This window comes from Leuresthes tenuis, unplaced genomic scaffold (genome assembly GCF_036924035.1).
Source record: "Leuresthes tenuis unplaced genomic scaffold, fLeuTen1.0.hap1 SCAF_18, whole genome shotgun sequence".
In the NCBI taxonomy this organism is placed as follows: domain Eukaryota; kingdom Metazoa; phylum Chordata; class Actinopteri; order Atheriniformes; family Atherinopsidae; genus Leuresthes; species Leuresthes tenuis.
The window spans coordinates 6712590-6738382 of NW_027325372.1; the positions used below are offsets into that span (position 1 = coordinate 6712590).

At 38.5% G+C, this 25793-nt stretch overlaps 3 protein-coding genes across 3 annotated transcripts; 2 read left to right on the top strand and 1 right to left on the bottom strand.

Moving 5' to 3' along the window:
* Positions 1-225: 225 nt before the first annotated feature.
* igldcp (Ig-like domain-containing protein) lies at positions 226-8013 on the top strand. Its single transcript, XM_072370608.1, has 7 exons — positions 226-335; positions 1109-1152; positions 2865-3230; positions 3439-3529; positions 5418-5596; positions 5988-6038; positions 6259-8013. The coding sequence occupies exons 1-7, from the start codon at positions 310-312 to the stop codon at positions 6339-6341; spliced, it is 840 nt and encodes a 279-aa protein (XP_072226709.1). The 5' UTR covers positions 226-309; the 3' UTR covers positions 6342-8013.
* A 523-nt stretch (positions 8014-8536) lies between these two features.
* vps52 (VPS52 subunit of GARP complex) lies at positions 8537-22107 on the bottom strand. Its single transcript, XM_072370605.1, has 20 exons — positions 21932-22107; positions 21007-21088; positions 20733-20785; positions 19963-20038; positions 19664-19731; positions 18929-19104; positions 18359-18509; positions 17823-17923; positions 17487-17619; positions 17245-17302; positions 16841-16974; positions 16197-16352; positions 15594-15712; positions 14911-15034; positions 14703-14798; positions 14246-14353; positions 13464-13529; positions 12753-12864; positions 10875-10993; positions 8537-9994 (listed from the first exon to the last, which is right to left on the bottom strand). Exons 1-20 carry the CDS (start codon positions 22025-22027, stop codon positions 9848-9850), a joined length of 2175 nt encoding a protein of 724 aa, XP_072226706.1. The 5' UTR covers positions 22028-22107; the 3' UTR covers positions 8537-9847.
* A 146-nt stretch (positions 22108-22253) lies between these two features.
* Positions 22254-25793, top strand: rps18 (ribosomal protein S18). Its single transcript, XM_072370609.1, has 6 exons — positions 22254-22356; positions 23115-23213; positions 23911-23997; positions 24378-24479; positions 24703-24794; positions 25671-25793. Exons 1-6 carry the CDS (start codon positions 22354-22356, stop codon positions 25744-25746), a joined length of 459 nt encoding a protein of 152 aa, XP_072226710.1. The 5' UTR covers positions 22254-22353; the 3' UTR covers positions 25747-25793.

A 25793-nucleotide genomic window follows, 5' to 3' on the forward strand; every position in this document is an offset into this window, starting at 1 on the left:
CTTTTGAAACTTGCAGTCTGGTTGATAGGACAGGGTGTAACTGCTGTACAGTTCTTCTGATATTAGTCTAAAAAACACTAAAAAAAAGTTTCACAACACTGACATACTTTTTAATAGGTCTAAATGAAGAATAGGCCTGAATCACTCTGCCGTGCTTTTGTTTTGAAGTGCAGACAGGAAATCGAAACTCACTGGATTTATCCTTTAAATTGTGGTAACAGCTGATAGTAAACACAAGAGTTAAACCACATCGGAGGACAGGGACGAAGAATGAACTGAGTTTCCAAGAAGTTCCAAGAAGTTACCACCATGAAAAAGACTAAAATGGGATTTTGGTAAGAAACGACACTTCAATTCCAAAGCTAACAGCTGCAGTCACCATATGTTTTTAATGTTTACGTCTGTTTGTGTGATTTAGGCACCTTTTACGTGGCAACACATATTAATCATACATCTTTTGTTTTTTTCAGTAAATATGGTAGGAATTAACATGCAAGCTGCAGGAAGAAATATATTTGCAGAGTTTAAGCAGAAAGCTCTCAGTTTGTGTTTCTGCTGCAGATCTGCATTCGCAGACGCAGGCAATGCAGTTTCATTTCCGCGGAAACCACTGAAATGATAAGCACCATATGCTGTTAAGTTTCACTTCTCTTGATTGGTATCTAATTGCAATTACAGTATAAAAAAAACCCTGGTAATTTAAATGATTTCCAAAGGGTATTCAGTAATTTTCAAGATCTTAAAAAAAAATCTGAAGGAAAGAAGAAACATGCTGATATTTGAGAATTTGACAGAAATATTATTTAGTCACAACAATTCACAGTCTATATGCATTTATTTATTAAATTTTTTGTGAAACATAATCCATAATGATGGGATGTTTTCTATGACGTGAATAAAATCAAACTGTTTTCTTTTTAGTGGAATTGAAAGTAAGGAAATATTTGGATTCATAGTGTAGTATATTCTGTCCATTATCCTTTTATCTTTGACAAAGATTACCTTTGAGGTGACGGTTCCGTCCCACGAATGATACCTTGGCAACAAGCACATATTATGCTTAGCATCTGTTATTATCTAATGTGGTGTTTTGTCTTCGTTCTTTCAGGTTTTTCATACTACTACAGTGTTTCCTGACAGGCAATACAGTTGGTGAGTATGTGCCTGTGACATGCAGCTGGTCTAAATGATTCATTTTTAAGTCTGTACAAAAACAATAGGCAGTACTGTCAATTATCTGAAGCTGGTCTGTGTTGGGTGTTAGACTGAATGTAAAGATGGTCAACTGAAACATCAAAGTCAACCTTAAAATACTACGTTAACTCTGCCTGACCCCCACAAACCATTGGGGTTAGACTTTGAAACCTATTTTAGTAAAGTGTACTCACTCCCTGCTTTCCTGGCATGCTCCACTCCACAGGTGAACTCTCTTCACTTAAAAACAAGACAATACTTGAAACTTATCTTTTTATTTGGCTACAGTTTAGGAAGAGCTATTGGTGCTATTGTCAGTGCCAATAGCTCAGAACTGTTCCTGAATGAAAGATTCTGCTTTTTTTTTCTTCTTCTTTTTAGTATTTACATAGTTGTATACTAATATTGTCTACATTGTTTAGATACAAACCCACTTGGAAAGGGAGTGGTTAACCAGACATATATAATTACATTTGATTAAAAATTACACTCCTTTAGCCATTATCAAAGGCCTATGGGAAATTGACTTCATAATGCAATTGAAAGAGGAGTGGTTGTTATTCCCTACAGTTTAAAGGGCTCTATCTTCTTCACTATACTAAAGAAAATCTAATGAAGATCTGTCCTGATATGAATCACATGAGTGCTCGGTGGAAAAAATCGAGTGGGGACCCTCATTAGTTAGTTTCCTTCGGGGTCAATAAAGTATCTATCTATCTGGACCTGCGCTCAGCCCTGTGAATACTGGGAAGAGGTATTCCAGACTCTTTTTTGAAGGTGGCTCCTCTAATTCAATCCCCACTTACAGCAATGTTTAGTGAAGTGGATCAACTAACCTCCAAAATAGAAATTTAACACAGCTGTCTTTGCATCTCTGATCACTGGATGACGTCTCCTTCTTCTTAAGTATAAGGATCCATCACCACCCACACTCACCGGCTTAGAGATCTAATACAGTTTCTGTAAGGGAAAAAAAAAATCATTATTTTTAAAAATGTCCAACTGACAAAAACTACAAGACAAGGCACTCATTACTCTTGTATGTTAGGAAATCCAATCCTAATTGTTAGGAAAATTATTAACAATATTCAGGAACACTTTCTGAATTTCAGAAACATAGATCATTTAATCATGTTGTAACAAGAGAACAACATCTACATTAAGAGGCTGTGATGCTAATGTTTGAAGATACTAAGCTCTAAACAAGCTTTGTTTAAGGTAAACAGACGCAGGCTTGCATTTTGTCTATACGAGTCATGAGACATTCCTTTCTGCCCGTCTGGGGGCAGACAGTGGTGTTGATAATGCAGAGGCTGTGGAATATCCTCTTCTCGGAGCAGACAGCTGATGCCATCAAGGCTGTGGGAGCAGATAGTGTGCAGCTGTTATTCTCTTGCATAGGTACAATAATTGCAACATAATCAGTTACGATGTCAGCGATCATGTTAGTCGTCCATCTTTTTTCAGCTTGGACAGTCTGTAAAAAGAAGTCAGAGTTTATGAAAAAAACTATTTTTCATGATATGCTTTTTAGTCAAAATAGCAAATATTCAGTGGTTCAGTGGTTTCAGCTTGACAAAAAGTATTTTTCTGCTTGTTTACAAAAATGATTGTAGATAGAATAACGGCTATATACAGCAACATCTCTTGCAATTCTTTCCTTCTTTCAGACTCCTCTTCTCTGTCCTCCGCCTCCCGCACAAAGTCCATCATGTCCACAGTTGGAGATCAGGTGGTCCTTCCCTGCAGCTGGAAGTCAGGCCTGGGAGAGGTGGCCCCTTCTGCCTGCCATGTCCAGTGGGTGGCTCCACCCAAAACCATATTCGAACAGCGTGGGAAGGATGTGGCAGTGGCAGAGAAGTTCATGGGGCGGCTGGAAGTGCCTGAGAAGAAACTTGAGTCGGGGGACTGTTCTTTGATCATGAAGGATGTCCAAATTGGAGACACTGGGAGATACGAGAGCTTCATAGTTGTGGATGGAGCAATGTCCAGAAAAGAACGGCTCTTCATTCAGAGTGTCAAGCTTTTTGTGATTGGTAAGTAAACTTAGCACCTTCCTGATATTTCTGTTCTTAAAACCTTCCTTTCATCATTTTGCCCTCGATTTTAAATTCTGTCTCATCTGAAATTTCACTTCTGCTTCCGTTTAACGACTCATTTACTCTGCTTTCATTTTATTTCTTTAAAATGCAACGTGATCTCCTCCGTTTATATTCATAATATTTGTTTTATTTTCATTCTCAGACCACAAATCTGAGTATTTCTATCAGACAGGTGAAGATTTGGTTTTGGAGCTCCACAGCCAGCACGCATTTCGAGTGGTCTTCCAGGGCAGGTGAGCAGCTTATCTACTGAATGCAGACATATGTGGGATGCATTTGTACGTTCTCATCGTAATTTCTTTGCTTGCTTCGTCTCTGCTCCCACCCTCGTGCTCACTTATCTGCACTGATTTCTGCTCCCAAGACTTTAAAATTGAATTAAAGCATGCCTTCTTTTCTTTTCTATAAGATTCATTCTTGCAGTGAAACAAAGCCTATCCGAGACTGCTGGTGAAGTTATGGCTCACCCCATTAAAAGTTCACATTAAAAAGACAGAGTTGAGACACAATGTGGGCTTTTGGGGGGGAAACTACTGAAACACGACAGAACTTTCCGATAGTAGGTAGATCTCATTTTAGAGTGAAACCAATATCAAAGTTCATAATCATAAGTGAGAACAATCAGTCTATTGTTGCAACATATCCTGTCATTACTTTTGTTGGAATTTGTTTGTGGGTTTAGGCTGTGCAGTAGACACGGTGATGCGACTGCATTATTTGCAGCTTTCTTCACACGATCAGTTAATGAGTCACTTCTTGTCTTTATTTACCTGGTACTTTGATTGCTTGTCCACACTTGCTTCACAGGCAGCTCTTTTGTAGCAAGTCCACATATTGTTCTTGCTCAGCTTTGATGAAATCCACCACAAATCAGTCACAGATACAGAATCATGCCAAATACATATACAAAAACACATACATATTAAATTGCCAATGAAATATCTAAATTGCTGAATCTGTCCAATCTTTTTTATGCTGATAAAAAAGTGTAAGCCCACTAAGTGTTTTGTCAAAAGAGCAGAGATGAGAGAAGCTGTTGATGATCAAATGTCCATCAGATGTGAGTTCCAAGAGGCAGTTGAAGTTGCCATGGTGATGTTACGTGCAACATCCCGTCTAACTCAGATTTTTCTGATGTTACCATTGTAATTACCACAAGGTTTTTCTGCACACATCGATGTGACATTTATGTTTTTGATGGGTAGCCGTTGCGATGAGTTAATAAGTCACCTGTGGTTTTCACTGAAAAGCCTGCTTTCATTTGTGTTCGAGTCTGTGATATTCCTGTCACATTCTGAAGGCATCTAGCTCAAAAAAGGGTGAGTCTGTTGAGCTGGAGAGTTAAAAAAAATGTTTTCCTATGTTTTGATGAAAAAATTATTAAGCTAAAATGAAAAGTATCAACATTGCAGCTGCAGTTACAGATTAAATTTTCATTATGTTTTTGTCCTCGCCTACTTTGTTGCATGTCAGTTAAACTCTGACTCTGAACATTTGGTGCATTCATTTCAATGCGCTCATTAATGACTCATTAATGACTTTAATGACTCATTAAAGAGCAGAAGACTTTGCACTAACAGCTGTAGTGTTCAGAGGAATGAAGGAAAACATGTTTTTCTTAATCTGTAAATCTGCTCCTGAGGGATGAAGTACAAGTACTGACATGGCAAGTTATATCAGAATAAACCTGGATAAAACACAATTCAAAGCTTGGTATCTCTGCCACAGCACACTGGACGGCAGTGAGTCTGATCTGCTGTGGTTTTAATTAGTCAGTTTAGGCAGCACAATTCATCATTGTTAGGAAGCCCACACACTATCTAAGAAGAAAACAAATAGCGCTGACGTTGTGTCTTTGTGTGTGAAAAATGTGATTGTTTGCAGAACTCGTTTCAGGCTGGAGGATTGTGTTCATGAGGCTGCAGCTTATTTCTGAAAAGGATGTTTAAGCAAGGAGTGGGAAACATTACTTTCCATCCTTCCTTTGGTACACATAGATACTTCGGTTCCTTGCGCTTTCTGTATTGGGACTGTAGTAAACATTGCTCAGTTTGGTCATTGAAGTCTCATCCTTTCACAGAGTCTGCTTCTGTCTAACACTTACTTATTTATGCTCCACAGAAACAGCTCTGAGTGGTCGGACCTGTGGATGAGGGGGGACAAAAACAGTCAGCGTCTGGAGAAACATCCACTGCAGGAAAAGTTAACAATGAAGAAGATAAAAAGCTCAGATGAGGGAACCTACAAAGTTTTAGATGAACAAGGCCTTGCTGTCAGCACCGTGCAGCTCTATGTAGAAGGTGAGAGACCAGCCTCACCCCCTGATGCTCCAGCAAATAGTTCATCTATTAATTTAGCTCCAGTTGATCCTTTACATGAAAATAAGAAAAAAATGAATAAATTGCAGTATTTTCTGGATTTTGTTTAAATGGTAATTGAGTATATATAAATCCTCGGGGTGTTGATCCTTCTTCTGAAGTAGGCTTTGGCGATAAGATATTTTACTTTAAGCTTTAAATTGCTAAAAGGTTGTAAATGTTGTTAAAGGAGCCAAGAGAATAAACAGGCAATTATTAAACACATTTTACTTGATTGTGACAAGCCTATTTTTGTATATAATGTGTCAAAAAGCAGTTTTGATTATTGTCTTTGATTTGCATCGTCACAGCATGTAATTCATCTACTCCACAGAAAATTCCCTGGATTTCAGAGTCCATCAGAGGCTGGAATATGTTCCAACAGGTGAGAATTATTTACCAGAGTGAAAGTGGCGGTTATGCTTCTCAGCCTGCACAATACACAGATTACATATTGTATAGAACAATGGTTAAACTCATTTTTGGAGGGTTCTGTATTTGCTTGTAATCAAAGCTGAACTGAAGAAGATTCAGGTGAAGAAAAAAGCTGTTTGGAAAAGCTTGAACTGGAATAACCTTTTGTCTCCATGCTGGTGTTTTTTCAGGTGCTGCTGCCAAAAGCAGCCACTCACCTATTCTCCTCTTGTCTGTTCTTGTCTCGAGTTTCCAAATTCTTCATCTTCTCTGAGACAGTTTCCACTGCAAAGTAACGGTACACAAAGTGGACACCAACCTCAAACACTAAGTCCAGCAACCAATGGGGATTTTATGTGCATGTGGTGTGTTTTCAGAGGAAGGAAAGATTGTAAATTTGTTGACGACTAAACAAGTCTTAGTAAAGTTAACTTGTGTTTGTCAGAAAGTCCTGGAAGCTTTGAAGGGAAAGTTAGTTTTTTTTAAACCAAGACCTTATATCTGGCATAAAATACTTTGGTGAAAGTCGCCGTCCTTCGGAGGATATTTAGATTACTCGAGATCCGCGTATATCCATATAACGGAGAGAACGGGGCAAATGCCTTATTTAGAGGCTGTATTGTCAATGCCCTGTTCACTCCTGTTATAGGGATATATGTGGATCTCTAATGATCTACATATCGTCCGAAGGACGCCGACTTTCGCTAAACTTTTATCAGTGAATAGATGAATGTATTTTATGCCAGAAATAGGTCCAGGTTTAAAAAAAAAACAAAAAAAAAAACTTTCCCTTTAACTGTCACTTCTGAAGTTAATGGTTTTACAGTGGTTTTCTATTTATGTTAGAGTATTTATCAGCTGCAACAACTTATTCCATGCATGTTAAATATATTATTTACTAATCCTTCATAGATCCGGTATAAGTCATTCAAATGATGTGGAAAATACTCCTTCATAGCGACATTGTCTTTGTAGCTCTTTAATTCATTATAGAAAGCCCTCCAATGATCTGTTTGACCACATTAAAAAGCAGCAGGACAGAAATACTTGTGGGAGCTGCAGATTAACATTTACTGCTTAACAAACAGTGTACACAGATGAGGACTTGGCCAGTAGGAGTCGTCATCAGTAGAATGGGCATATTTTTAATTAAATAAAAACAGTCACTTCTAGTCACTGCATTGAATTAGACATGTTTGTTCCTAACTATAGGCCTATAACACAGTAAGTTTGCAGCTGTAAATGTTTATAAGCAGATGTGCTCCAGCTTTTTTCCAAAGGATTAATGATGTCCATCCAAGGTGATTCTACAATGACTGAAAGACCAAGTGTCACTATGAAGGAGGTTTTTTCACAGTCTAGCAATCCAAAAGTTGTTCTTGTTGATGGCTTCTAACTAATATATGTAGCATTAGTAAATCTTGCAGCTTAAAAGATGGGTGATCCCTAAAGTACTGGGTTCTTAAATTCTTTCAGTCTCCATTTTTAAAGTTCAGAGATTGAAAAAGTTAATTAAATTTGAACACATGAGTGTAACTGATTTGTTATCTCTTACCTAGTTAGTTTGGGTGGTAGTGGGAAACAGAAGGAGCACTTTGTGGCTGTATATCCAATCTTACTCTACCCTATATGTAGCTATCAACGTAATTCTTTTTGTTTCTTCCTAACCTGTTAAACGCAAATCAGTATCTATTAAAAAGTGGTTGAAATACTTCATCAAGGTCGCATTCAGTCACGTAGCCACGCCAAGGTATGTTTAAAGATGGCCTGAAATGGGACATTTTGCAATTCATTTGAGCCTCTTTATAATATCATCTGGCTTTTAGTTTTATATTTGAGAACCTGGAAAAGTTGAGGTGCTTTTAGGTTGGATTTGAACTGATTTCAAATGACTAAAACTGAACTGCAGTGATCACCGCTGCTCTGTTGGAGACAGTTGTTAAAAATGGTTTAGAAAACAAAAACAAACATAAATGTGTGTATATATATATATATATATATATATATATATATATATATATATATATATGTATGTGTGTGTGTGTGTGTATGTACGGTGATAAATTCAGTTTAAATAATTTTCAAGCAAACCTAAAAACGTCTGAACTCTTCCAGACTCCAGAATATAAAACTGTTCTTTGCTTTTCCTTTCTATTCATGGATTAAAAAAAGACATCTTATGACTTCAATTGACTTATGGGTAATTTGTCTTAAGACACCTGAATAAATAGTTATATAAAAATATTAATATTAATTTGTTACTTATTGCCATAAATGTGGATTGCGCGTCTCATCTCAAACTGATAAAAAGTGGCTAAACACTGAATGTGTGGGAAAATGAATGTGATCTTTGGAACTCAATTTATGTACTGAATGCTGTGATTTGATGAGGTGATACTCGTATTTATTATTCAATAATCTACTAAATGTAATAAAAGGAAAATAATTTAAAAAAAGCAAGAAACCATGTGGTAGTTCCATTATTCATTGTTAAACTCCACAGAGTGTTAGTTCATATGGGAATGACTTCAGATACAGATTCACACAAATAAATGCAACACGATGTGCTCTGTACAGCTGGACAAAAGAGCAAAGTTGCACGACAATTCCTTCTATCACACTGGAGGAGTGCATCTTCTGGGGGTTAATCTTTTCTTTTGTCAACAAATCCCAATTCAGGAACACTTCATCATCTGTTATCTGTGCCAAAAAGCTCCATTTTTCAGATATGGTTAAAACACACTCCCACTGACCCCGATTTTCATTATAGCACTTACGGTCCACACTTCCCTCCAGTTTAACAAAAACTACAGTGAGCAGCTTTTTTTTTTTAGAGATTAATGCTTTAAGCAGGACACGAGTTCAGAGTCGAGACCCTCAGAGAAAAAAGGAAGCCAATCTGATGTGGCAAGAGTCTCACTTATTGTTGGTTTGACACTAAATGTGGGATTTGTTGACATGGAAAAAAAACATCTTTAATGGTCAGTGTCACCTCTGCTGCTGAGCTGAGAGCTCAGTTATACAAGTAACAGCATTGCAAGAGCAAAGTGCAGTGTTATAAATTACATGGATGAATACAACTGTGTTTCCTTTAGCTGAACAAAAACAGCAAAACTATGCATTTTTTTTTTTATAAAGAAGACATTAGACTTTCTCCCACGTACATATAAAGAGCTGAATTCAGAAATTCCACAGCTGCTGTTCAACGACAACAAAAAACTGTTTAAATGCACAACATAGACAGGAGACAAGTCCAGACTAGTTCAGTGTTTCATGATTGCACCTTTTTTGTTGCTTTTAATGACTTGAGAAAGAAAAAACCAACACTACTGTTTGGATTATATTTTTCTCACGGTCTAAGTCTAATCAATAATTTAAGAACACAAAATGACAGAATTATCAGGTTAACTTCATGCGCCAGAACTTGCTGTACACTCCTGTATCCTGTACAGATATCAAAGTTTCAAGCACACACTTGTACTCTCTTCTTTAGTGATAGTTTGGTCAAAGATCTGTGTGATTCATACCCGATTAGGGTCAGAGAGGTTAATGTCACTAGTAACGAAGTGTGGATTGCCATTTATTTTAAGAGGAAATCACCTCTTCACTAATCTATAATGGGGCTTATTCAACAGCTGAGGGTAAAAGATGTCTGTCTCGTTAATGCTTTCCAAATACAAATGACTCGGAAAGTGTGATGAGGAGCGAGGTGAGGGGAATTATCACCTCCAGGTTTCAGTTAAGCGTCTCGCTGATCTCCCTCCCGAACAAGCCGCCCTGTTAGAAGTTGGGTTTGTGCTTCTTGACCTCAACCATGAGATGGTGTAGGTTGATGAGCTCGGAGCGGACGGCCAGGCTGCGGAACGTCGGCTGGTTGAGTACCTTGTGGAAACCATGATAGTACTGGATCAGCTGGGTCAGGGCGCCCTGCAGGACGGGAATAAGAGCAAGAGTTGCAAAATGACTCTGTGTCTCAGTCACTTCCTCCTACATGAGGACGGTGGGTGGTTCAGATTTGTCTGATTTTTAAGGTCTCCATTTCTCCCCATCGCTTGCATCACAGCCGCACAGATAAGAGGATGTCAAAACAAGTGGGCGGGTGCACATTTATTAAAAACAAAAAAAAAACTATGATAAATTCTAGATATGTGGAAACAGATGAATTAAATCCATGCATCTGTGGTTTTTCCACAGATGTAACCGCATTGTATTCAACTTGAAAAAGAGATTTTCAGTAAATGACCCACAATTTTGTCTACAAGCCTGATGTATAATATTTTATAAAACATTTCACATGCTTTTGTATTATTTTTGTTTTTGCTTTGTAATAATTTTGTGTCACCTCCTCCTTGTGGTCGTCTTAAATTCCTTTGTGGTTATTCTGTGTCCTCTTGACTCTTTGTGCACATTTTCAAGCACGTTGTGCCTCGTTGCCTTCGCTCTGTTGACATTTCGCATGTCAGCATCATTCAGTCTTTTTGTGGTTATTTGTAGTTATTTTGCATCCCCTTTTGTTCACTTTGCACCTGCTTCTGTGAAACTATCTGTGTTTGTGTCTCTGTAAACGTTTTTTTTATTTCTTTGTGGGAATTTTATACCTTAGTCAGCATCTATGCATTTCAGTTATTTCCCTTTCCAGCAAGAACTATTATGACTCACTTTATGGAGAAGCTTTAACACAGAATCAATCAGTCCATCGATCCTTCCACACTGCTGGTGCAGGTGTAATGCACAGCTAAGTTACAGGAGCACCAGAGGAGGAAGGCTGCAGTGTACCTTTGTGTGACACACCTGCTGGCTGGCTCACCTGTATGATGCTGGTTCCATTTTTGAAGTTAGTGAAAGACCTCATAACATCTTGACTCATCGACTCAACAGACTGTTTCCACGTACTGGAAAACCCCCGAACCAACTGAGTGATGCGAACTGCACACACAAACACATTTCAGAGTTCACATCAAACTTTAGGCCATTTCCTTTTGAGGGCGGGAAACAAAGAAAATGTGGTAAATATGAGAGGAAACCATCAGGGCGACAAAACAAAAGAAAAAGGATGTGTGAAGCCGAGGTGTTGATCATGCAACACTGGACAGACCACGGAGAAATGAAACTGAAGGAGTGGATGGGAGCTTATGGAAAGAAGCTGCTCATTACTTTGTAAAACAAAACTAAACCATGAAGTGAAAGAAATCTACATGTGCAACTTACGTTGAATAGGGTGAAACCAGAAGGTATCCTCGCCTTCTAGTTTCACGATATCCTCACAAAACACGAGTATATCGTGATATTTTCATAGAATCTGCCAATTTGTTCGTTGCATCACGACAGAAGCACATACAATATATAACCTGGAAACAGTATACATGTCACAGCAGAAATTCTGATACGAAAAAAAATAATATAATTTGAGCAAACTGCTGCAGTGTGTTGAACCCGAGACATTATCGCTACATCCAGGAGACTCAATGATGTGAAGCACACCTGATTATTAAAGGAAAGGTTTCCACTTTATGTACAACGAGTAAGCTTTCAAAAATATCTTGAACAATTTGTACACTGAATAAGACACTTTCAGTGTTCATAAAGATCTCTGAAAGCCTGCTAGTTCTGAATTAAGTCTCAGAAACTCTCAGAAAGTCAACACTTAGGGGAGTGAACTCTCTGACAGCACAGAAACTTGTCAGGTGTGACTTGCAGCTCTTTGCATTGTTGATAGTGTTGCTTTCGTCAACAAAAATTATGACTAAATATCATCATCAACGAACCTTTATCACGTAACGAAAACAAGACGCAATATAAATGTTGGTCATGTGACGATAACTATAATTAAATACACAATGCCATATTGTTGAGGAATAAAAACGAGACTAAATGTGGTTTACAAAACAAAACATCTGCTAAAATGTCTCTTCATTTTCGTTTACTAAAACGAGACGAGACGAAATGTAATAACGTTATTTTGTTTCGTTTAGTCGCGTCAGTATTTCTGTTTCCTGCGTCTCACTGCGCAGTCGCAGATGACCTCACTTTCTCAACTCGCTCGCCACATTATTTAGAATATGCAACTGCGGTGGGTTGACACATAGACATATATATGTGTCTATGGGTTGACAGACAACCAATTGACAGAGAAAGGGAGCGATGGCCGGCCAGCCAGGGTTCGTCATTACTTCCAACACGTTTGGTTGGTAAAACAAATATGTTGTAAATTCAAATCAGAGCGTCTTCTGTGTCTGGAGTTGATGTATTCTTGAGTCTATAAGTTAACAATAATATAATAATGAGACAACCTTGTTTGAATTGTGAAATGGGTTTGACTAAAAGAAAATTTTGGTTTCATCTATACTACTAGGTAGTTATACTATATGGGCTGGGTTGAATAGAATTGCATTACTAAAAAGAGACTAAAATACAACTTTCATTGACTAATACTAGACTAAAATGTCATCAGTTTTGGTCGACTAAAACTAGATGAAAATAGTCACAGATAATTCTGACTAATATAAGACTAAAATGCTCAGACTTTTAGTCGACTGAACTTGACTAGACAAAAAAGAGCATGAACGCAACTAAAACTAATAAAAACTATGACAGCTTGACACAAAGACTAATATTAAAACAGGCCGCCAAAAAAAACACGAATTGTTGACACATCAGGTCCTCTGATGTAAACCAATTTTCTCACCGTCCTCGTTCTTCAGTCGATCAAGCTGCCCTTTCTCTATCAATGCCTCAGCCTCCTTCACAAAGGCAATCATCCCTCCAAAAGGGGGAGACAGAATCTCCTCGATAAACTCCTGGGGGGAGAAAATCAAAGAAAAGCAGAGGAAACCTTGAAACCTCAGTTGTTTAAACTCATCTGTTCAGAACTCACATGTAAATCTACTTTATCCTCTTTGGTACTTTTTATATTCTGTTGTTCAACTTTTTCCAATGGCATATTTCTTAGGATAATACATATGTTTTTGTGTTAATATAAAAGTAATTGTGTTGCATTCATTATAAAAATTATAGAATGTCTGAAAATAAACATGAGCTATTCAAAGTAAACAGAACTCTAATATTTTTAAAATATTCTGTAAATGCACATAAAAGAACAGCTAAATATTACCATTATGCCTAAATATAAAAAAAAGTGAAATACCTCCGTTTTAAAAAAATTTATCAAATGCATACATTTATTTACATAAATACATTTTTTTAAATGTCAGAAAAATATCCATTAAAATTGAAAAATATATGTTAAAAAATTATATTATTATTATATTCAGATCACTTAATAAAATATAGACATATATATCTAAACAATTTTCAACAACTGTCTCCAACAGAGCAGCGGTGATAATTGCAGTTCAGTTCCGATCATTTGAAATGATATTATTATGATCTTATTTACCTGTGTTCTGGCCAGGAGCAGCTGTTGGAAACCTTCCACCTCCTTACTGTCATCTGCTGCCCTCTCCTGAACAAAGAAGAGATGAACAACCAGCACACAAGATCAGTAGGAAAGGAACCAAAATATAAAAACCAAACCAAACAAAACACAAATTGAAATCATTTTCCTGAAGTCTGTGGTATTTTTTCCAGGTAAGAACAAATAATGACAGTGTGGACTGTGTCTGAACAGCACCTTTCTAGTCCTGTTTAACACGAAAACACAGTAAAGATCACATTCACACACCTGAAGTACACACACGCTCATACAGATGTGTGCTGCTGTTCACACAGATGTGCATTACTAACACAGATGTGTGCTGCTGTTCACACAGATGTGTGCTACTAACACAGATGTGTGCTGCTGTTCACACAGATGTGTGCTACTAACACAGATGTGCGTTACTAACACAGATGTGTGCTGCTGTTCACACAGATGTGTGCTGCTGTTCACACAGATGTGTGCTACTAACACAGATGTGTGCTGCTGTTCACACAGATGTGTGCTACTAACACAGATGTGTGCTGCTGTTCACACAGATGTGTGCTACTAACACAGATGTGTGCTGCTGTTCACACACATGTGTGCTACTAACACAGATGTGTGCTGCTGTTCACACAGATGTGTGCTGCTGTTCACACAGATGTGTGCTGCTGTTCACACAGATGTGTGCTGCTGTTCACACACATGTGCGTTACTAACACAGATGTGTGCTGCTGTTCACACAGATGTGTGCTGCTCACCATGAGGACGCTAAGCATCATGTCGTAGTTGTTAATGAGGAAGATGAGCTGGTCTCTTCTGGAGGGGAACTCTGCAGCCATCTTTAGTACAAAGTTTTCAACCTCAATCTGGAAACAAATATGACATTCTGCATCAAACTCAGTTAATGAGAGATTATAACGACAGTTTGTAAAGAAAAAAAAGTGCATTTTGATTTAACTCCTTGTGGAAAAACATGTGAAATGTCCACCATTCAAAGATATGAATTTAGTTTTTTTTTTTTTCTAAGATTCTATTTGAATTTGATCTGCTGTCGTGTCGGGGCTTAAAGATGCACCTCGAGTTTCTTACAGAATTTAGATAACAGATTTTACTGCCAAGGTCAGTTATCTAAAGACTTGAGAACATAAAACTGAAACTATCTTTTTGGCAACCAACCATAAGGAGAAGTGGGTAAATATTGTGTGTGTGTGTTACCTGCAGCTGACCCAGCAGAGCGTTGGTCCGCTCGTTGGTGAACGTCTGGTTGATGCTGACGATGGCTGACGAAAACTCAGCGTAACGGCGAGTGATCTGAAACCAGTAAACACACTCATCTTTCTGATTGACACCACAGGTGATAAGATGAAGCATGTGTGACAAACCGACAGCGTGATGGAAGACATGAATGAGGCAGTGCACGTACGTAGTGTGGTCTGGTGTCCAGCACTCCCAGTTTCTGAGGGTCTGTGTTTCTGATGCTGTGAATGTTCATCTCCAGGATTAGTTCAAATCTCGGCCACAGCAGCTCCAAAACAGCCTCCCAGTACCTGAGAAGCACACATTTATATCTTCCATTAGCTGACTTTTTCTTTCCTGTTTCTTTGGTGACTTCCTCCCGTTAAAGAGGGAACAATCTGCAGCTGCTCTCAGCTTTATTGAGCTTTGCAATCAGATGTCAGCTTTGCTGTCCAGCATGTTGAAACTATGGATATTTTGGTTGTGTTGAGGAACAGAGCGAAAAGAGTCAAACAACACAAGCAAAATTAATGTTCTTGTTGCTGTGAAGCAGCTGGAAATTAGCAACTGTTTGCAAATATCAACTAGATAACCTAAAAAAATGTAGGGAGGATAATCTCCCAAAAAAAATTGGTTGCTTCAGGTTTAAGATAAACTGGATGCTGATGATTTGATTAAAAACAAACATAAATTACTGCCAATACTGACAGCTGTGAAGAGTGAAAATGAACAAACTGGGCCTCTGCTGCTGGAATGTGAGAAACAAACTATTGAAGATGTTCACGCAGGAGTGACTTTACGGGATACTAGAACAAAAATGTAATGTTTCACAAACAATATGCAACTTTTTTTTTTAAGGGAGAAACTGACTTGTCGAGGGCAGGGATGGTCCGCTTTGCTGTGATGGCTCTGAACCTGAGGATGATGTGGATACACAGGAAGATGGCGATGCTGTCGTAGCAGTCTGACACGTAGGTGGACATGCTCTTCTGCAGGAATTAGATAACAGGAATCAGAAATAACTCACAGCTGTTCATTCATCCTGATAATGTTTCACAGTAAGCTTACTTACCTACTGCTGAAACAGTCCTAATACAAGTTTATTAATTACATTATATTGAGAGCACCTGTGAGTATTCATTCAACAGAAAATGTCGCATCAACTTTGCAAAAAAGTACTTTTTAAGCAAAAAAAAGGCTCTGAAATATGAGGAAGTGATGCTTATTTGATACAGTTTGATAGATGCAGACAGAGCAAATAGTTGATGTGATTATTATCTCTATGATTGTAGCTGAATCTAAATGATTTTTGCACATTGTGCCACCTTCAGTTTGTCAGCTGTTTGCCGTGTCAGTTAAATCTGTCAGTCCTGATTGATGAAGTTCTACTCTATTTTCTAGATAAACATGACATTGTGCTACATAAATAAATGGAAGAGAAACTACAACATTTAGAGGAGAATGTGTTTATACCAGGAACATGCTGAGAGTTTTTCCCATGATGCTGTTGAAGAGGTCGAGGGCAGAGTTTCCTGTCACCATGAAGAAGTCAGACAGGAAGAGGTATTCTCTGCAGCCGTTGTCCAGCAGAGCATAGTGCTGACTGCGAAACAGCATCTCGTAGGGATACTGGAGGACACAGACAATTATGAATGCTCAGAGTAACAACTAGGTCCTTTTCTGACACTGATTATTCCCAAAGTTTCAACTGCTCAAGGAGTGGACGTTTAAATAATGAAAAAATATTCAGTATTTAAAATTGATCATTAAAAATTTGCATTTAAGTTTGACTTCCAGAGTAAATCCCTTCTCTCCTTTAAGGTGGCGAGACACTGTTACTTCTTCGCCTTAAAGGAATGAGTTTAATATAACGGTTTTTAGAGAAACCAATGAACAAATAGACACTAAAGAAACTGTAGGTAAGGAAAGAAATGCATGTGCATTAAGTACTACTACTCCTGCTGCTAGTATTACCGATGCTCGTTTCTTATTCTCTTCCATAAATCAGTCCACCGGGCCACTACCAGCCCCAGTCACTGGGTGAGACTGTAATGTCTCTACTCTTTGTTGCTCCTCTGTCATTTGCACTGTTCACTTGAATGTGTGTCAGCTCTCACCCTGCTGTCTCCTCTCTGAGCCGTGTGAGGAACCAGGATGGGCCCCTCCAGCTCAGCGGGGCTCAGAATGGTCCCCCTCTGGCCCAAAGTGAAGATCGTGTTTCTGCTCTTCAAAGACGGTTTGGAGAAGAAACCTGCAGCGGCGAGTCAAGGAGCCTCTAACTGTCTATAGTTCTATAGGATACGGCACATAGGCCTCCTTCACAAGGAACACCAAAACAGAAAACTTCAGCAGCATATTATTCATAAAATTAAACTCTCCTCGACTCAACCTTTGACATGAACTATTGAAAAAAATATCCACTAAAAGGCTGAATACTTGTGTCATTTTTGTTCTGTCTTGATATGTGATTATACATATCAATTTTCCATGTATGATGTCACAAACAGTATTTAAAGGATATCTTTCTTGGCTGTATCTTCTACTCCCATCAGGTCATCTTTGTCTGCCACCTCTTCATACTGCAGCGGGACAGAGAAACATCAGTTCACACGTAACTGCGATGAACTCATCTAAATTAATAAAAGAAGAGCATATAAACTCTCCTCCGGCCTCAGACTGCCCACGTGCTGTTAGCAACGTAAAATATAATGAAACGGTAACGAGCTCACAGAGGTCACGATCCGGCTATTTCGATCCACTGACCTGCACTTTCAGCAGCCTGCCGCTGTATGACTTAAAGTAACTGTAGTAAATCTTGCTCATAGTGTCCACATACTCGTCTCTGATCTCCTTGGCAACCGTTCTCTCGTTGGCCAAAAGGAACTGATAGAAAAATCTAAAGCAAGACAAACAGAACCTGGTTTGTTTTTATTTCCAGAAAAAGAAAGACATCTATACCTCGATTATATTTTCAAACAAATGGAGTGTGATTACAAAAAAAAAAAAATAGAAATACAGTAATCAGAAATGATTAAACTCGGACATTTAAAATATGCATTTTTTATTCAAATCATCAGCAGAAAACACAGCTGTGCTCACCTGTATTTCAGCAAAGTGTTCTGTGGGATCTGGTAGTTTGTCATCGGTTTCCTGAAGGAGTAGATCTTCTGAAGAATGAACTCTCTGATCTTTGAAACTGCCTGAAGTGGAGATCAAAACAATATTATTTTGATTTGTTGAAATTAAACCCAAATCTGCACACCCTGGCAATCTAAAGACAGAGAAACTCATCAAAAATGTGATTCTTATGTCGTTGTCTTAATTTTACTAATGTTCAACATGAGTGAGGTTTACCACAATGTGCTGGTTTTGTGGTTAAAAGCCGAGAAAGATTTCAGGAAAGTAAAAAGAAAATCAATATAATCCTACAGATTTCTGCACTGGAGAAAAAGGAAAGTCAAACAAGAGGAAAATAACTGAATCAATAATATGTGACGAGAAACTGTCAAAAATGACATCACCGTAGAAGTTAATCTACAGTTTTCAACCGATCTAAACTCGGCACCTAATTCTAAATATGTTCTGAAAATAAAACCTGGTAACAACAAGCTCCCGTCCATTTCTCAGAGAGTCACCTTGAGTTTGAGCCGGTCGACGATGTCCTGGATGTCGGAGCAGGCCAGCGTCTCTCTGAAGCACAGCTCTTTGGCGAAGTTGATCTTGTTGCTGAGCTCGTGGAGCTGCTCCAAAAACTCCTGCTCTGTCACCGGACTGTCGAGGATGGTGCTGGAGTTAAGCAAGAAAATATCAAGCATAAAAACGTTAACTCTTTCCTGCACAGAGGTTTATCAAGATCTTCTGTCTGATCACATTTCGTCTCTGCTGGTGCACATTTTTTACTCACTGAGGACAAACATCATAAAACGCTAATGTCAGGTTTTTGAAACGGAAATTTAGTAGTTACTTTATGGATTGATTTAACAGATTATATTTAAACAAATAGCAAATATTAACCACTTATCAAAAATGGCTCAATAACACATTTGCATAATAACTAGAAAACAGATAACAAAGGTTGGTTAACGAAATTATGGCATGTAGCGTTGAACTGTTTCTTGACCAGCATTTTTACACATATCATTTGTTAAGTTTTCTAAGTTATTCAGTGCAGTTTCAGTTATTCCATCTGCGGCTCCTAAACTTACGAGATCATGGCTTCGGGGACCACCAGTTCATCCACCAGCTGGCTGAGGTGGCTGCGAACGGCCTGCCTGTTCTTCAAGCGGATGTTCATGCTGACCGACTGCTGCTGTAGGGTCTGGATTTCGCTGCTGATGGAGGACAGATCGCTCTGGAAACCGCTCAGCATGCCCTCCATACGCTGAGATACAGAAATAGTTTTCAAATATTCACAAAAAATTCCCTTTCCTTAACTTCTAACTTCATCATTTCTTGTTTTCAAATGAATGAAGATTTGAGGGAAGACTTCTCAGTGAGAGTTTTCACACATAAATCTTTTAAAAAAACGTTTAAAAAAACGCAGCCATGGGGTCAAATGAAAAGGTCACCTTAGCTCTCACATGTAAAAATCAAACTTCTCTGCAGAGCACGTGTGGCTTACGATTGAGCCATTTTATCCAGCATATTGCTTCTCAAGTCAGAGCTGAGTTTGAAAAAAATAGGATTTACATATGCTAGTCACTCCATCTGTAACTCCTTTTAGCAGAACAACACTCAGAGATATGATGTTTGAAATGTTTGAGATGTCTGTGCTCGTAATCCCTTCATTTGTTTCGGAGCAATAACTCATGCTGTTTTCTTGGCCAGACCTCTCCTCTGACTCAAACCAGAGGTTTACCTTCTAACAACAATCACCTGGTTATAAGTGGTTAGATGATTGTTAAATGTCCTGTAGTGAACTGAGGGCAAAGACGTCTTACCTCCAGTATGGAGTCACAGGCGGTGATCTGATTGTGCAGAAGAGCGATGTTCTGACTCTCCTTAATGTCTGGCAGATGAGTGCTAAGGAAAACTACATATATTACCGATTCATGTGGACAAGCTTTTGCCCCTCAAGTGACAAAAACAAAAGTTGAAGACAACAAGCACAACAGATTTAACGACACCAGTTTGTGCTGAAATGTAAGCATAGTTATACGAATCTAAAAAGATGAACAACTAGCAAACTGGCTGGCATTTTGTGTCATTTCACATTTAAACTGAGCGCCAAGAAGGATACAATCTTTGATTGAGGCCTGTTCGATCCTCTGCAGCTCTGCCTCCACCTGTTTGGAGTACTGACGGAGATCTACGCCCTGAAAACAGACAAGATGAGACCACGGTCATCCTAACAGAGGTTATAACCCTCGGTGGAAAACATGCTTCGTGTTGGCTTCATCCAACAAAGTTTCACACGTATCAAAAATTAAAATTTCATAATTTCAGTAACAGCTGCTGGGTTTTTAGGGTTAAGTTTAAATACACCTTGCTCAACAAGTTTTCCAAATCTTTGCTTTTTCCACAGTGTGGAACAAAAATTAAGCAATCAAAATGATATACAGCAATAAGGCAAAGGTAACAGTATCTTTCATGTAGCCATCGTTTGCCTTAATGACCAACTTTAACACTGACTTCCATTACTTGGAAAACATGAAAGTCAAGAAAGCTTCACACAATTTTAAGAGCCTAATCCATCAAAGACTGTGATGAAACTAGCTCTCATAAGGACTTCCCCAGAGAAGGTAGACCAAAAGTTCCCATTTCTGTGGAGGAGAAACTCATTAAATATTAATAATTAATCAAATCTTACAAATAAACCATCACTGAGGAAGACCAAGATGAAGAGCAAAGCACAAGGACTGGATATTAGACCTGTAAATATCTGATGAAACCTAAAAATTATACCATGTAGAGTATAGCAAAAATATGGAGGTGTGTCCAAACTTTTTACTGGTATCCTCAGATTAAATAGAAAAACTTCAATGCAGGTTTGTTTTATGGTGTCTTTACCGTTTTGAGAGCCTCCTTCACTAGATCATCTTCAAGATTGGCCTGTATATGAACTGCAGGGATAAAAAAAGAAAAAAAAAAAGAAGTTAATGGCAAAATAATTCTTGAAGAAACTCTCAAACCCAGATGGTCTTGAACAGGCAGGAGATTAGCTTTAACTCTGCAAAACCTTTGACAGAGTAACCTCATTGTTGCCATCCAAAAGGTGGCATAACTCCCAGGTAGAGCTTTAAGAAAATTTGAGATACATTATAATAGTTAAGTGTTGGCTTACTGTCAACTTTATCTAAGATAAACTCATCAGTGGTGAGGTCCAGCTCCCCTAGGTTAAGGTTGGCGATGTCCCCATCTGGCTTCTGGAGAAAAACACAAAAATTACAATATCTAAAGACTTTAACAGGAAGTCTAAATTGTTTAGGGCTATGCTTAATTATTTCTATGATGAATGGATTTATCAGTTGATTGCCAAGACTTTAGAAACCAATTTACCTGGTAAGGACAGTGTTTTTTAACAAGTGCACGGTTTGCCAATGTGACAACTGAAAAACTCTTGGTGTTGTAGTGGTGATTTAGCCTCGCTGCTACAAGCTGTATACAAGTTCCAGAAAGAAACTCATCTCAATATCATTGAGATGAAATCTTCAATCGTCTTATTTCCGTTATGAATGTAGTGACACTAATGATTTATTGTTTTCTATTGATTTAATCTTTCAGAATTTTCCGGCATGTTTACACGTAAACAACAGCTTTTGAAATAATATATCATAGCTGCAGCGATTAGTTAGTAAAAATGAAGTATGAATGAATCAGCAATAACAAGATCAATCTGAAATGTTTTGTGACTAAGTTTTTTTGTTTGATGATATCACATTAACTATAAAGTTTCAATCAATCAAAGATTAGACTGTGTGTAACAGTGATGGGAATTATAAATGCGTCCTGTGTCGCATTCAGGAAATAGACAATTTCACAGAATGCTAACAGAAACATTCGTCTAAAATTAGATTACCACACCTATGACTCCATCATATGACTTGTTCTTAACCATGAAACATGAGACTTGATAACTGACAGACTGTTCATTAGTATTTTCATATTTATGAATGCTATCAGGATGCTTGACTTATAGTGCACATAATCAGCTAAACATTAGAATTCCCCTCCATAAAGACAATCAAACTCTAGTAATAAAACGTCACCTCGTCTTGTAGATATGCCATGGCGATTTCTGTAGGGTTTCCAGCTGTGTTTACATCGGAACCAGCTCCAACTGTACCTGCTGCTCCCTCCGCCATTGCGGCGAATCTACACTTAAGTCAGGAAAAAGGGAAACTAAAGTTCCACCTTGTCCTCTGGGGCAAACGAAAAAGCTTCATTCATTGTTTTTAAACCGGTGCTGATATAAATACCAGTGGTATGTGATAAGTATATGTAATACAATTCTATTTAGAATTGATATCGTGTTTTTCGTTAAGTTGGTCATGTAATTTTTTTGTATTAAAAGGTATTTGGTCTTTTTCGTCGGACAAATTAAAAGTAAAGGACCTACTTCCGTTCAGAAACAGGGCAAACTCTCGCGAGAACGTTGTGACTTCCTCTTCGCAAGGAACTTGCTTCCAAGATGGTGAGTGTCTCTTTTGCCATCCTGGACTAGTTTTAAAATCTATAATCATCCAGGTTTAATCTCATTTTTGTGTAGTACTGAGACATAGACTAAACTCTATACTTTATGTGTAAGCACAATTATGTGGAATTGCTGATATAATGGGGATAACAATTGAAATATTAACGCAACTTGATGTTACCTCTGAACTAAGCGGTGGTGACTGCTAAAGCTAACTAAGGCGAGTGCGTGGATTATTTTCTTATCTGCACGTGTTTGATAACAATGATTAAAGTACACGTTTAACCACCCCGGGGCTTTTGTATTGGTAGTGTTACATGTGAAAACCATGAAAAACGCGGGGATTGTGAATGCTAACCCAGCTCGGACTTCCCCCCCCTCCAGTGTTGAGGCTACATAGGCTACACGGGTTGGGTTATAACGTTCATCTGGCTATGATAATTTTCCAACATTAACTTTTAAACATATACCGAGCCTATTTCATGTTACTTGCACAGCAAATAGTGTAATTGTATGCTGAATGTTTGTTGTGTTACAATTGTCAATAGTCTGTCGTCTGTGAACAGACATGAGCAGCACACAGTCCATGCTTGGGAAATTTAGTGTAATCTGAATGCACCACTTTAACTTTGTACTCTGAACTTTCTGTTTTGAGGGTCGCTAGTAAAGTATCCTACTAAACACTTTTTGTAATTGTCTTTCCACTCTGGTAGGAGACCATAGCATATCGATTGATGTGTTTTGTTTGATGTTTTCAGTCTCTGGTGATCCCTGAGAAGTTCCAGCACATCCTTCGTGTTCTCAACACGAACATTGATGGAAGGCGGAAAATCGCCTTCGCCATCACTGCCATCAAGGTAAGCTTGTTGTCTATAGCAACATTATGCATGTTTTGATTGTTTAACATTAAAGGGTAACCGATTGTATCACATTCTTATATTAAGTCCCAATGAGGGTTTGTTGGTTACTTAAAGCTGCATTTTGACCACCCAGAACTTTATGACCTGAAGCTGCTTTCCCACGAGCTAAAATTTTATTTCAGCCCCAGGTCTGCTGCGTTCCCATTGAGTTCTAAGGTTCAGGGCAGATTAGATTAATTAAATCTGCCGAAGAGGGTCGCTCCATTCATTCAGTACCTGCCAAACCCTTGGCATTGTCATGATGAGCCGACAGTCGAACCAGGAAAATGCTTTAGCCATATTAGCACGAAATCTCTCCATTTTAGACATTTCTGGAATGTAGTTATTTTTGTTGAAGTGCTTAAATGCTGTGAACACATCAGAGGTTAATATTTTACTGCTCTGATTTCATAACTTTCTTGTGGGCAGTGTCTTATCCTGAAGCTCACATGCCCACAGCTGGTTGCGGTCTGTAGTGTGTTAGTGTGTAACGGTAACAACTATACCTGTGGTACAACTTAAAATGGCTTTGGTCTTCCTACCAGAGCCCTTTTTAAAAGAAATGTCTTCCCTTTCCTCGCATTTAGGCTGATTCTGCTAATACATTCTTGATTCTGTGTCCAATATTAACATGAATGTCACTTTCTGGTCAAAGGGTGTTGGCAGACGTTACGCCCATGTCGTCCTGAGAAAGGCTGACATTGACCTCAGTAAGAGGGCTGGAGAGCTGACTGAGGAAGAGGTAAGACGAGCTTGGATCCAGCATTGCATGGATAGCAATGTATTGATCTGAAAGGGAAATGATATAAAAGACCTAAACAGTGTGAGTGAGAGATTTTAGGGTTTTTGTTGAGTCCTGACTCAAGCAAGTTGATATATTTTTACCATCAAAACAGTTTTCCTGTAAAACTTTGCAAGTCTATCACTAGTCCATATTATTCATCCTCACCCTAGCTTTGACTATACCAGGTTGCAAATGTTTACTGATATTTCGACGTATGTTTTCCTGGCAGTCTGCTTTTTATCAAGCGTTTCCCATCTATTTAGATCAGATTGTGTTTACACATTATTACTTTGGTACATTTCTTTTTCATGTATTAAATGGGTATTTTTGTTTTACAGGTTGAGCGTGTTATAACCATCATGCAGAATCCTCGGCAGTACAAAATCCCAGACTGGTTCCTCAACAGGCAGAAAGATGTTAAGGACGGCAAATACAGCCAGGTAGGTGACCACACGTGATGTGTATGTCTGTTTGCCTTCTGGTTAATCAGTTTGACTGTAGGTGAATCCATGAATGTCGCATTGTACAAAGCAAACTGTTGTCTCATGGATATGAAACTGAACTTCCACTCTGAGTCAGCTCTGTGTTAATGCCAACGTATTTGAGGGAATAAGCTTGTCTGAGGCAAACCTCTTAAAATTCTGTCACTTTGTCTTGATTCAGGTCCTTGCCAACGGTCTGGACAACAAGCTGAGAGAAGATCTGGAGAGGCTGAAGAAGATCAGGGCTCACCGTGGTCTCAGGCACTTCTGGGGGTAAGATCTGATCAAATTCTCTGTATGAATGAGTTTGTTCAGCGAAAAGAACCATCAGCTCTGCACCGAAAGATCCTCTTGTTTACCGGAACTTGAGTTATTTGAAAGCCACATATCGGGCATGTTGTGTGACAAAGCAAAAATTTAGAATGCTGTTGTAACTATTGGTATTCAAATACCTCTGTGGTGGTTTGAGGCTTTGAAGAACAGTTCTTCCTGCTTCATAGGACTAAGATGACAGAGTCCCACTTCAGGATAAACAGAGGAAATGTGGTGCAGAGACAGCCTGTCCTGGAACAACTTGAATTGTTTATCTGTGAATGTCAGACTGAGTGCACTGTCCACACTGAGCCGGCTGACTATAAATGTTTTCTGTTCAAGCTTTATATTCACACGGAAATGTTTTTCTCACTTTAAAACTGGGCTTCTCTGGAATGTATGGAAGTGCATGAGTGTGAACGTGCACTGAAACGGGAGGATTAATTCATCTTGGATTCATCCAGCATTGAAACTGAACCTGTTTGGATAATTATTTTCAGTCAAATTTCAGAAAGTATTTTAGTTTTTAATAGTTGTAGCTCTTCAATATAAAGATTGTAGTAAGAATATGATTATGCTAATTTGACTTAAATAGTGTGTTTCACGGGTGTGGAGCCTTTAGCAGACCTGAGCTGAACGCTGCCATGGACGAGTTTTATAAGAAATTGACATTTTAACATAGTTTTTTATCTCATAAGAACATGCCTGAACCAGAATGTGAGAGTGGCTTCTAAATTTGGTACAAGAGATCATTTGACTTTGTTCTGGCTTAAGTACGCATACTAGTTTGTATCAATTTTGTCTAAACATTTGCTTTATTCCCCTTTCCCCCTGCAGTCTGCGTGTGCGTGGTCAGCACACCAAGACCACCGGTCGTCGTGGTCGCACTGTCGGTGTGTCCAAGAAGAAGTAAACCCTCTGCTTTCCTTTGTTTCAATAAAACACCACAGTTCACAAAAA

Bases quoted from the DNA above. Each gene is read 5' to 3' on its own strand.
- igldcp (XM_072370608.1), top strand. From the start codon at position 310: ATGAAAAAGACTAAAATGGGATTTTG. The intron at 336-1,108 runs GTAAGAAACGAC...TCGTTCTTTCAG, and splicing joins AAGACTAAAATGGGATTTTG to GTTTTTCATACTACTACAGT. The intron at 3,530-5,417 runs GTGAGCAGCTTA...TATGCTCCACAG, and splicing joins CGAGTGGTCTTCCAGGGCAG to AAACAGCTCTGAGTGGTCGG.
- vps52 (XM_072370605.1), bottom strand. From the start codon at position 22,027: ATGGCGGAGGGAGCAGCAGGTACAGTTGGAGCTGGTTCCGATGTAAAC. The intron at 17,924-18,358 runs GTGACTCTCTGA...TCTCCACTTCAG, and splicing joins TCGACCGGCTCAAACTCAAG to GCAGTTTCAAAGATCAGAGA. The intron at 14,354-14,702 runs GTAACACACACA...ATTTGTTTCCAG, and splicing joins CTCTGCTGGGTCAGCTGCAG to ATTGAGGTTGAAAACTTTGT.
- rps18 (XM_072370609.1), top strand. The intron at 23,998-24,377 runs GTAAGACGAGCT...TTTGTTTTACAG, and splicing joins GAGAGCTGACTGAGGAAGAG to GTTGAGCGTGTTATAACCAT. The intron at 24,795-25,670 runs GTAAGATCTGAT...TTCCCCCTGCAG, and splicing joins GGTCTCAGGCACTTCTGGGG to TCTGCGTGTGCGTGGTCAGC.